Source organism: Leptidea sinapis, chromosome 31, assembly GCF_905404315.1.
Source record: "Leptidea sinapis chromosome 31, ilLepSina1.1, whole genome shotgun sequence".
In the NCBI taxonomy this organism is placed as follows: Eukaryota; Metazoa; Arthropoda; class Insecta; order Lepidoptera; family Pieridae; genus Leptidea; species Leptidea sinapis.
The window spans coordinates 2,994,581-3,007,593 of NC_066295.1; the positions used below are offsets into that span (position 1 = coordinate 2,994,581).

General features: G+C 36.5%; 1 protein-coding gene and 1 long non-coding RNA gene across 2 annotated transcripts in view; both read left to right on the forward strand.

The window, feature by feature from the left end:
• LOC126974043 (tetratricopeptide repeat protein 28) overlaps window positions 1-8,499 on the forward strand; it is a 116,666-nt gene extending 108,167 nt beyond the window's left edge. Inside the window, exons 37-42 of the mRNA XM_050821415.1 lie at window positions 494-649; window positions 2,457-2,560; window positions 3,499-3,649; window positions 4,420-4,568; window positions 5,990-6,115; window positions 6,416-8,499. Of these exons, the coding sequence (XP_050677372.1) occupies window positions 494-649; window positions 2,457-2,560; window positions 3,499-3,649; window positions 4,420-4,568; window positions 5,990-6,115; window positions 6,416-7,539 (1,810 nt within the window). The 3' untranslated portion in view covers window positions 7,540-8,499. The remainder of the gene's footprint in view (window positions 1-493; window positions 650-2,456; window positions 2,561-3,498; window positions 3,650-4,419; window positions 4,569-5,989; window positions 6,116-6,415) is intronic.
• A 1,552-nt stretch (window positions 8,500-10,051) lies between these two features.
• On the forward strand, window positions 10,052-11,580 carry LOC126974051 (uncharacterized). The gene is made up of 3 exons (XR_007731469.1): window positions 10,052-10,325; window positions 10,730-10,929; window positions 11,527-11,580. It is a non-coding gene; the product is annotated as an uncharacterized LOC126974051 (long non-coding RNA).
• The last annotated feature ends 1,433 nt before the right edge of the window (window positions 11,581-13,013 follow it).

The window sequence follows — 13,013 nt, forward strand, 5'->3', positions numbered from 1 at the left end:
TGTAGTTGTGCGTGCATTGCTCAAAATAGAGGTTAACTGTCAACCGCATTTATTTTTTATGTTGTCACCTGTCACAATCTATCTAGACGAATAAATGATCTCAGAATGTCACATTGAAACCATGCCGTAGTTAGTTGTTTATTTTGTACCTACTCATGTTATTAAATTTATAAACTGATCTATGTCAATTGCACATAGAAAACTCAAAGTTATTAGAAGAACATAAAAACTTGTTAGCAATGGTCAATAGGTTTGAGTAGTATAGAAGTGAATATGAGGAAACCTTGGATCTGGTAGTGAAACTAAAATCCCAGCTATATGAGGCTGAGGATGTTATAGGATCCTTTAAAACAGCAGATCAAAGTTTCAAGACATCTCAAACGGAATGCATATTTAATGAGTTGGTTGGATGTGCCCCAGATTTAGTCTCACCAGCTACAATGCCCAATAACAATAACTCCTACAATTATTTAATATTTTCCTATTTCTTCAGGGACGCGTTGCGAGTTTGCCTTCACTTAGTTGAGAAGTCTCTTCAGCGAATAGTGCGAGGGCAGAAGAATGCCATGTACACCACACAGAAGAGTATAGAGAATAAAGCTGGAAACGTCAGCGGATGGAGGGAGCTGCTCATGAGTGTTGGATTTAGGTGAGAAGCACATCCAGATGTTAATATAGATTTATAAAATGTATTTACAATGAAGCCACAACCTGAGAGTTGAACAAAGCAAACAGAATTTTATAACGAGGCGGTACTCGAACGGTTAGCTCAATTGGTTAGAGCACAGAAGAGAGCATAAAATTTTGTTTTTAAAATTTTATTTATGTATTAATCCTAGAAGCGAGAGTTATCACTTTAAAAACAACATATTGTTTAGATTTACAAATGCGACATCTCAAGTCAATTTCCTAATATGCAAATATTGGGGTTGAGCAGGTTATCAACTGTAAAGTAGATCCTGTAGATGAAGCCAGAACCTGAGAGTTGAACAAAGCAAACAGAATTTTATAACGAGGCGGTACTCGAACGGTTAGCTCAATTGGATAGAGCACCGGCACGGAACGCCGGAGGTCGTGGGTTCGAGCCCCGCATCGTTCATAAAATTTTGTTTTTCTAATTTTATTTGCGTATTAATCCTAGAAGCGAGGGTTATCACTTTAAAAACATAACATATTGTTTAGATTTACAAATGCGACATCTCAAGTCAATTTCCTAATATGCAAATATTGGGGTTGAGCAGGTTATCAACTGTAAAGTAGATCCTGTAGATGAAGCCACAACCTGACAGTTGAACAAAGCAAACATAATTTTATAACGAGGCGGTACTCGAACGGTTAGCTCAATTGGATAGAGCACCGGCACGGAACGCCGGAGGTCGTGGGTTCGAGCCCCGCATCGTTCATAAAATTTTGTTTTTCTAATTTTATTTGCGTATTAATCCTAGAAGCGAGGGTTATCACTTTAAAAACATAACATATTGTTTAGATTTACAAATGCGACATCTCAAGTCAATTTCCTAAAATGCAAATATTGGGGTTGAGCAGGTTATCAACTGTAAAGTAGATCCTGTAGATGAAGCCACAACCTGACAGTTGAACAAAGCAAACAGAATTTTATAACGAGGCGGTACTCGAACGGTTAGCTCAATTGCTTAGAGCAGCGGCACGGAACACCGGAGGTCGTGGGTTCGAGTCCCGCATCGTTCATAAAATTTTGTTTTTCAAATTTTATTTGTGTATTTATTAAACATAATATGAACATGTAAAGGTAAAACTCAATTTTCAATTCAATTCAATTTATTTATTAAGAGATTATTAAATTACAAAATAAGAATAATAATACAAATCTTACTTAAAGCTGGTTCACACTGTACCTGAACTAGGTAACCCTGTGTTTCAGGCGTAAAGAGCTGGTTAATTAAAGTTAATTTAGTTTAATTATGTTCCACTATTTTATTACCAAAAGTCTTTTGAACACCTACTCATAAAAAATTTCCTAACGCAAGATTCTAAATACCTACGGTAAGCTATCTCCAAATTAATTCAAAAGTTTTTTTGTAGTTTAAAAAACTTTTGTGTGGTAAAGGTTACTATAACATAAATGACTTTCTTAATGATACCACAGATTGAGAATGGAGCGACCTCAGGCTATTAAATAATAAGTTTAAGTGTATAATGTTACTTTGTAAATGTTACTTTAATTGTAAAACATATTTTTGATGAAAAAAAAATCCCGCTGAGTTTGTTGCACCCATTCTTCTCAGGCCTGAGGCATTCATTTTGGAATGGGTGGTAGTTTTTTGACTTTCAATAAGTGATTTCACATCCTATTTTGAATAAAAATAATTGAATTTGAATAACATATTCCAAAGCTCAACTACGACTAATTACATCTACAGTGCCTACCTTTCTAGAAAACCAATGCACGCCTCTGATTCAGACTATATTGATTGCAGATTCGAGCCAGCCGCTAACGGTATTCCATCTAGCGTGTTCTTCCCGCAGAGTGACCCTGAGGAACGCCTCACGCAGTGTTCTGCTAGTCTACAGGCACTTCTAGGTGTGCAACGTATTTTTTTTATGAAAATAAGGGTCGAGACGAGCAGGACGTTCAGCTGATAGTAATTGCCTTGCCCATTACAATGCAGTGCCGCTCAAGATTATTGAAAAACCCAAAAATTCTAAACAGTGCTACAACTGCGCTTGTCACCTTCAGACATAAGATGTCAAGTCTTATTTACCCAGTAATTTCACTAGCTACGGCACCCTTCGGACCGAAACACAGTAATACATACACATTACTGCTTCACGGAAGAAATAGGCGCCGTTGTGGTACCCATAATCTAGCCGGCAATTATATCTATTTATAACATCTTTTAATTCCTTTAATTTTATTCATTTATTAACAAAAGTATAGAATTTAAAAATCTTTTAACAAAATTTAGTTATTATAAACCACAACTCCAAAAGCTTAAGATAAAGATCGGTTTGAAAATGCTTGAATGTAAAGTTGGCGATAATCTTATTGAAGAAGTCAAGAAAATTGTCTATTTTCTTTATTGACTAACGATATCTTAACCTTAGAAGAAATTGAGATTAAGTTAAGAATCTAATAGAATATCTTATATATATAATTCTCGTGTCCCGATGTTTGTTACCAAACTCCTCCAAAACGGCTAAACCGATTTGAATGAAATTTTGTGTGCATCTGTTTCTCATACCCCTAAATGATAAGGGTGCCATAACCCAAATTTCTTCTTTATTTTTTTGACAAAATAGAACATACAACTTCAAATTCTAACCCTTCTACGATCAACGCCTATTTATGTATCGCGATTTTTATATTATTAGTTATATTATTATAATTGTAGTACGATATATTTGGTAGGCCCTATTTTTATACCGCAAATATTTTAAATATTGATTTTTTTATTACTTTATATGGCAATACAACGTTTGCTGTGTCAGCTAGTTATATTATATATATATTTTTTAAAGGTTTAACCCCCACCACGTTGCAAGCGCTGTCGAAGTTGATAGCCAACGGTGACGTGGCTGATGACATCATATCCGTCATACGATCCATCATCTCGCAGTTCTCAGTGAAGAGTTCTGACACCGATACCATTGAGGTTTCTGTCAACGTTAGGTGAGTAATAATGTTTAAATATTAAAGTGTTTAATTATTTTATTAAATTTAGGGAAATATTCACAAGTGAATTATAATTTAGTTAAATTATTAATATTTTTTTCTAAATCGATGCGAATAGCACTTTGGTACTCTCCCTAAAAGAACCGCAACAGCAGTAGCTTCTTTGATTCTTCTGGTATTCCAGAATAACAGTAGCGGAGGCACATGAGTAAATAAACGGTACAGAGAATAAGCTTCTTAAGAGGGAAATATTGTTACCTATTTTGCTAAAGTTGTCACAAAAAGTTAAAATAAATAAACCATTTTTTTATGTTTACCTTGGTATTGTAGTCCCTGGGATAGTTAAATATGATATATTGTTATTTTTCTCGTATTATTCATGCATATAGTACACTAAACAACCATAACAATATTATATAACTTTTTATGATAAAATATTCAAGCCTTATTTTTTTTTATTAATATTCATTTATTTTAAGTAGTTTTTATTTATTTTATTAATATTCATTCCTAAAACAATACTTGTCGCGCTAACCCTGAAATTGTCCACTGTCTGTGCGATCGTCAACCGATTATATGTGCTTCTCGCCGCGTACGCAATAAGCGGCAAGTGGACACACACATCCCCGGTAGTAGTCAACCATTTTGCGTGGTTGTATGAAACTTTGTCTCTGTACCATTTCATACACTCATGGCGGTGTTATTTAAAAATAGTTGACCGGTTTGCTCGTTTGTCCAAAAATAAGAAAAACTCTATTTGTGCTCAGGTTATGGCGTGTGAGCGGTTGTCACGAGCTCTTGGCCTCGCTCGGTCTCGATCTGGCGGAGGTAGGCCAGGATGACGTCACTCTCCGCGGCAAGGCGACCAACAGACGACACGTGCACTTCGTTCTACAAGCGCTTCTTGCACTATTTGGTTAGTAAACACATGTTTCTGTCTAAAATCCAGTTACAACTTCTTCCAAGACCCACAATCTTCTTGCTCATAATGTGCGCTGAGTACAAAACTGGTGTCGCATTGGAAGTTCACACAAACGTTGGTAATATAAAAAAATGTGTGTATTTACGTGCGATTGTGGTAAAACAAAATAATCATTAAATTTAGTAATAATTAACATATATATAAATAATTATTCTTAAAACATAATTTTTAATTATAGACGTGGTACCAACTAAACCTCACAATAATATTACCTGATATTCATTAATAAATTAATACATTCGATTTTTACAAGTTATTTTTAGGTTCTTATTTTTTCTTTTATTCTTGTTTATTGTTGAAAGTGTAAAATGTTCCTGGGACTCCACCATTTAATTTCACTGTTTGTTATTTCGTTATATTTTCTATATAAAATCCATTAATACCCTTTCACATTTTAAAATTTTCGCTCTTGTTATTGATAAAAGAATGTCACAAATATCAGAAAAATCAACATGGCGCGTAACCGATATCGTGATGACATTGCTATAAAATTTCTCTCATACGTTGATAAAGAAGTCTCACTTCAACAATACCTACTTCATGTTGCTGACTACAAACACAAGCTCACAACTGAATATGACTATTCATTCGTATACCAAGTTGGTATGGTATCGTAGGCTCGTTTTCGCAATAAGGACCCCTATTTGGAGGTAAACCCCATTTTTTGTCCAAACAGTTCAAAACATTCATGGGATGTTTGCAGGCTCCTGGATCCTTGTATTTCCGAGGATTTAAGCCAATATCAACATTTGTAATATTTTTTATTAGGGTTTCAATTTTAATTAAGTTTAAAGATCATTATTATTTTTTGATATAATTTGTTGGTAAGTAAATGTTTACATATCATTCGTTACAACTGTCACTCACTCGTTATAATTAAGGTCATATAGTCCTGTAATCTTAACGTTTCTATAAAGCGATAACTTTTAATTTGTATATGTTTTTTTTAATTGTAAATAGTGTCGCAGTATAAACACTTACGGCCTTACAAATAAACTTGGTATAAAGTTATAACTAAGCATAAACAAAGAATATGCTAAATGTTTACAATATCGGTGACAACGCTGTCAATACAATGATAATTCCGAATGACGCAGCACGAAGAAGCAGCCAATAAAATAAACGCGGGAAACGTTATACGTCCGAATGAACCAATCGTAAGCAAAATGTCTATTTGTAAACATTTTACATTTTCTTGATTTATGATAGTTATAACTTTATGCCAATTTCATTTGTAAGGCTGTTACACAATAACTTATACATGAAGAATACCATACTTTACTACCATGTTTTAGCAGAAAGGCCACATCATCTGTTTTTTAAGGTATATTAATAACTTTACATATTTCTAACAGACACACAAGAAGCCCCAAGAAGCTTGAGTTTGGAGTCCAGCTCCAGCGTGGAATCCTTGGCGTCTATTGACGATGGAGATCTTGAACCTCATTCCGACGGCGAAATATCACAGAAACAACAAAGACGTAATTAAATTATTTACAATCATCATATATTGATATGATCTAAGTGTTTCGTCTTTGCATATTTTTATATAATTGTATATAAAAATATGCAAAGACGAAACACTTAGATTTCACTGTCTGCGCGTAGCCTTTGAATATTTAATAGTTAATTTTTAAAAGTCTCAAAATTTTATAGACATGAAAAAAAATATCACATACATCCCACTCCAGTGGGTATTAGACTTGCTTACAGTTGCTGGACGAATACTTTATTATTGAGAAGGTATAAAAACATTAATTGTCAAATTATTAATTTTACAGAAGACTCCGCATCATCAGTACCCCCGCCGCCTCTGCCATTAGGTTCGTGCGGCGGTGCCTTCACGATGTACGTGCGTGGATCCGGAGCAAGCAGCGAGGTCGGTAGAGGAGAGCCAGATGGGCGCACAGCCCCTCCCCCCGCACCGCCCCCACCCCGCTACCGAGGAGAGAGTGACGCAGCGTTCACTCCCTCTCCCCCCGCTGCACAACAAAACGTCTCCCTTGCCCTAGCACACCAAACCAAAATACGCACACTATACACCAGAAGACCCCCATCTGACGACTCTGACTGGGAGAGCTCTGGACATGATACCGTCCTCAGAAGGCGACCTGACCTTCAGCAGCGGTATTTCGATGCTTGCTATTATTTAGTCTCAGAACAACGCAGAAGAACTGAAGAAGACAAGCAAGAGAACCAGCCATCTACATCTAAACGTACACGACCGAAGATCAACAGAGACCCCATGTCTCAAGTTAGACACATGAGCGGCGAATTGACTCCAACTATCTCAGAAGTGTACCATGAAAGAAGTATTGGATTGGGACTTGCACCACCACTTGCTGAACTTCTTTTGGCAGAAGATTCAAAGACTGAAATGCGTACTGCTAGTTCCAGTGAGAATCTTCTTTTGCAGAATGTAGAAAAGTTAGGATTATTGGGTGATACGACTGAAAATGCAGAACGTTGGGGAGTTTCTACTAACTCCAGACCTTGGCTATCCACGGCACCACTGGAAACTGACGTCCAAGGTTCTGACTTAACGACAGCGGAAATTATAGAGCGGCAAAATAAATTCAAGAAAGACACAGAACCCAAGAGAAAAGAGGAGAACGCTTACGATCTAAAACCAAAAGAAGAGACTCCAGGCCCCAGCGGTATAGAGAAACGCTCCGTGTCACCATTTTTAGAATTGTCGAAAAGAGACGAAGGAGATGGAAGAAGTATTGCAGATTCACATTCATCATACAAAACATTAGTTTTGAATCCACGCCCGCCATATCTACCTGAAGAGGGAGAATCTAGTAAGAGTCACGAGGGGGGTAAAACACATCCACGAATTAGAAGACCACCTGTACGAACTAGACCAACTTATACCACATTAGATTTTCCGCCCAGTAAATGATTGTAATTATGTAATATTATGTAGACAATATAACGAGCTAATAATGTTTTGTTTCTTGTATTTTAAGTCGTATATTGACTTATAGATGTCGCTTTAGGGCAATCCTGACGCCATTACCTTCCACGTATCATGGTGATCATCCAGTAACACGTTAAAGAGATAGATAGGAAGTGGGTAAAATCAAGAACCAATCCACATAATATGAGACATTTAAAATGTTTTTCCAATTTGTAATGTGAAACAATTAAGTAAAAGTATTCTCATGGAACGTTGTTGAACAACAGAGAATAGTTCTACTAAAATTTTATTTGAAAGTAATTTGTAAAGTAATTAAAATACTTTACTCTTAAATGGGCAGCAAAATATATTTTATCTTGTTTTGTTATATTTTAATTATTAAATTAAACAATACACCTAAATCTATGGCACAGGATGCCAGTTAGATGGGTACCAAAGTGGCGTATTTTTGCCGACAAGCAGTAAATTGCAGGCATTTTTTATGTTTCGGTGTGAAGGGAGAGAATTTTGTATATACTTAAACATCCTCGCACCTCTCAAATGCTGGCTCGAACATCTCTGGTAGAAAGGCAGTGTTAAACCTTAAACAATAACAACGCTTATAATTTTTTATATTCGGTGCACACTATATAACCCGAGTACTTTCACCTAACTATACTCGGCCCTATAAAATGAAATAATCAAACTCACAAATAACAACTTAAAAAATAGGTGATATCTATATTATGTTATATTGATATATTTCTAACATTATTTGGCTATGATGAATGCTGTCAAACTTGTAAATTTTTTAATTTAAGATCATTATATGCAAATAAATACTTAGTAATTATTTCCATTAAGATAAATTCATTATTTATTTACTGATTTTAGTAACGAGAAGTTTCTTGCCATTGTGTAATTGTATAAATTAATTGTGAATAAATATGGTTAAATAATAAATTGCAGTTTTTTTTGCATTTTTCATTTAATTTTATCAGTGGGATTATTTAGCAGTGGGAGTATGCTAAATGGGTACCCCATTTGTTTTTATTGAAGACGAAGAAGAACGAGTCTACTGCTTTCCTGAAGGTGATCACCCCGGCCCATATCACAAGAGCGTTGATTTTTTGTGTGTTGGAGCCATCTTATTAAACCAACAATTTAATTGAACGACTTGCCTAATCTATGCCTTCTTGTAAACTACCCCGCTGGAAAAGGAGTCAAATTTAGTTCACTTTTTGAGAAAAACGTCTTTAAAATCACACCAAAAAACTAGAAGCGTGCTACTTGGTACGTCGTGTTTAGTAAACGACATCCTAATATGGGTAGGTGATCCTGAATAAAGAATAGTTAGTTTTTTTATTTTATTTATAGTTATTTATTGCACACTAGTTGTTGCCCGCGACATCGTCCGCGTGGACTCTATAGAGCAGCAAAAATACAATGCCTGCGTGTAACGTGTGTTATCATGTGACCATTATATTATTGTAACCAACCTATATAATATAAAAATATATAAGTCGGCTAAAAATAATAAGATGTACGGTATGTCCTAATCCAAGGTTTAAGCAATCACCATTTCAACTTTCAGGCAAATCGCGATTGAGCCATTTTGCCGAGACAAAGGAACAAACATCCAAACTTACAAACGTTTATAGCATAAATAAGATTTCTATTTTCAAATTTCCTTTTCTTATAAAATATTTTATTAATTATTACGTAAACAGGTATCAGATAAGTTTTTTTTTATTTCTGAGATACTTAGGTTTATCATTATATTTTATTTCCTCTGTATAAATAAATAATAATGCATGGTCTACGTATATACGTAAGTTAAACTCTTGCAACACCAATGTGTTCACAGGAGGAGAATTGAAAAAGCTGGTATCGTTTTTTTAAAGTAATTAGATCGTAATAAACATTATTACTTTTATAGCTTAAGGCGCTATAGTCCTAAAAAGTAACATTTTTAAAAACCTACTTAAAATACTTCTACAAATACTACGGTTCCAATTTTTTGACATGTTTATCTTCATTTCTTTATCTAAATTATCGCTGTTTTGAAAACACGATTACGAAAAAAGATCTCGATAGATTTATTTTTTGAAAAATAGTCTTTTTTATTTGAATTGTTTATATTATCATAAAACTATGATAGCTATAAACACAAAACTTATTTTATTCGATAGTTTATTAGTATTTATAAGTTTTAACTGTGGGATTTATCAATACGCTTTGTGAATTATTTTATATTAATTTTTTTCGTAATAAACCAAACGCGACGCCTTGGTTGCATGCTCGCTCAAGCCAGCAGTACGCCCGTGACCACGGCTCACATAACGTAAGAGCGAAAAAGTACAAAGCGGGAATGATACTAAAAAAATAATGATGATGCGACAGCGTACCTATTTGTTGAAATATGTATGTAAGTAAGTCGGAAAGTACTAAAATAAAATATACGTAATATTATTTTGAATATTATGCCACGCGAGATTTTTGTATATATGTACTTTAGGGAAGTTAGATAAATCCAAGATGACCGCCGCACAAAATTATGATTTCAGCAATATGGATATCGTGTCCGAGGTTCTCGAGGGTGCAGATAACGATTTTGTGATCATTTTTGAAATCCAAGATGGCCGCCGCACAAAATTATGATTTCAGCAATATGGATATCGTGTCCGAGGTTCTCGAGGGTGCAGATAACGATTTTGTGATCATTTTTGAAATCCAAGATGGCCGCCGCACAAAATTATGATTTCAGCAATATGGATATCGTGTCCGAGGTTCTCGAGGGTCCGGGAACGATTGTGTGATCATATTTGAAATCAAAGATGGCTGCCGCACAAAATTATGATTTCAGCAATATGGATATCGTGTCCGAGGTTCTCGAGGGTGCAGAGAACGATTCTGTGATCATTTTTGAATTCGAAGATGGCCGCCGCTCATAATTATGATTTCAGCAATATGGATATCGTGTCCGAGGTTCTCGAGGGTGCAGAGAACGATTCTGTGATCATTTTTGAATTCAAAGATGGCCGCCGCTCATAATTATGATTTCAGCAATATGGATATCGTGTCCGAAGTTCTCGAGGGTGCAGAGAACGATTTTGATTTTGTGATCATTTTTGAAATTCAAGATGGCCGCCGCACAAAATTATGATTTAGCAATATGGATATCGTATCCGAGGTTCTCGAGGGTGCAGATAACGATTTTGTGATCATTTTTGAAATCCAAGATGGCCGCCGCACAAAATTATGATTTCAGCAATATGGATATCGTGTCCGAGGTTCTCGAGGGTGCAGATAACGATTTTGTGATCATTTTTGAAATCCAAGATGGCCGCCGCACAAAATTATGATTTCAGCAATATGGATATCGTGTCCGAGGTTCTCGAGGGTCCGGGAACGATTGTGTGATCATATTTGAAATCCAAGATGGCCGCCGCACAAAATTATGATTTCAGCAATATGGATATCGTGTCCGAGGTTCTCGAGGGTGCAGAGAACGATTTTGTGATCATTTTTGAAATCCAAGATGGCCGCCGCACAAAATTATGATTTCAGCAATATGGATATCGTGTCCGAGGTTCTCGAGGGTGCAGATAACGATTTTGTGATCATATTTGAAACCCAAGATGGCCGCCGCACAAAATTATGATTTCAGCAATATGGATATCGTGTCCGAGGTTCTCGAGGGTGCAGAGAACGATTGTGTGATCATATTTGAAATCCAAGATGGCCGCCGCACAAAATTATGATTTCAGCAATATGGATATCGTGTCCGAGGTTCTCGAGGGTGCAGATAACGATTTTGTGATTATTTTTGAAATCCAAGATGGTCGCCGCACAAAATACGATTTCAGCAATATGGATATCGTGTCCGAGGTTCTCGAGGGTGCAGATAACGATTTTGTGATCATTTTTAAAATCCAAGATGGCCACCGCACAAAATACGATTTCAGCAATATGGATATCGTGTCCGAGGTTCTCGAGGGTGCAGATAACGATTTTGTGATCATTTTTGAAATCCAAGATGGCCGCCGCACAAAATTATGATTTCAGCAATATGGATATCGTGTCCGAGGTTCTCGAGGGTCCGGGAACGATTGTGTGATCATATTTGCAATTCAAGATGGCTGCCGCACAAAATTATGATTTCAGCAATATGGATATCGTGTCCGAGGTTCCCGAGGGTGCAGAGAACGATTGTATGATCATATTTGAAATCCAAGATGGCCGCCGCACAAAATTATGATTTCAGCAATATGGATATCGTGTCCGAGGTTCTCGAGGGTCCGGGAACGATTGTGTGGTTATTTTTGAAATCCAAGATGGCCGCCGCACAAAATTATGATTTCAGCAATATGGATATAGTGTCCGAGGTTCTCGAGGGTGCAGATAACGATTTTGTGATCATTTTATAATCCAAGATGGCCGCCGCACAAAATTATGATTTCAACAATATGGATATCGTGTCCGAGGTTCTCGAGGGTCCGGGAAAGATTGTGTGATCATATTTGAAATCCAAGATGGCCGCCGCACAAAATTATGATTTCAGCAATATGGATATCGTGTCCGAGGTTCTCGAGGGTGCAGAGAACGATTGTATGATCATATTTGAAATCCAAGATGGCCGCCACACAAAATTATGATTTCAGCAATATGGATATCGTGTCCGAGGTTCTCGAGGGTGCAGATAACGATTTTGTGGCTATTTTTGAAATCCAAGATGGCCGCCGCACAAAATTATGATTTCAGCAATATGGATATAGTGTCCGAGGTTCTCGAGGGTGCAGATAACGATTTTGCGATCATTTTATAATCCAAGATGGCCGCCGCACAAAATTATGATTTCAACAATATGGATATCGTGTCCGAGGTTCTCGAGGGTCCGGGAAAGATTGTGTGATCATATTTGAAATCCAAGATGGCCGCCGCACAAAATTATGATTTCAGCAATATGGATATCGTGTCCGAGGTTCTCGAGTGTGCAGATAACAATTTTGTGATCATTTTTGAAATCCAAGATGGCCGCCGCACAAAATTATGATTTCAGCAATATGGATATCGTGTCCGAGGTTCTCGAGGGTGCAGATAACGATTTTGTGATCATTTTTGAAATCCAATTTGGCCGCCGCACAAAATTATGATTTCAGCAATATGGATATCGTGTCTGAGGTTCTCGAGGGTGCAGATAACAATTTTGTGATCATTTTTGAAATCCAAGATGGCCGCCGCACAAAATTATGATTTCAGCAATATGGATATCGTGTCCGAGGTTCTCGAGGGTCCGGGAACGATTGTGTGATCATATTTGAAATCCAAGATGGCCGCCGCACAAAATTATGATTTCAGCAATATGGATACCGTTTTCGAGGTACTCGAGGGTGTTGAGGACGAATTTTGAGCGGTGGCCATCTTGGATTTCAAAAATGATCACACAATCGTTCTCTGCACCCTCGAGAATCTCG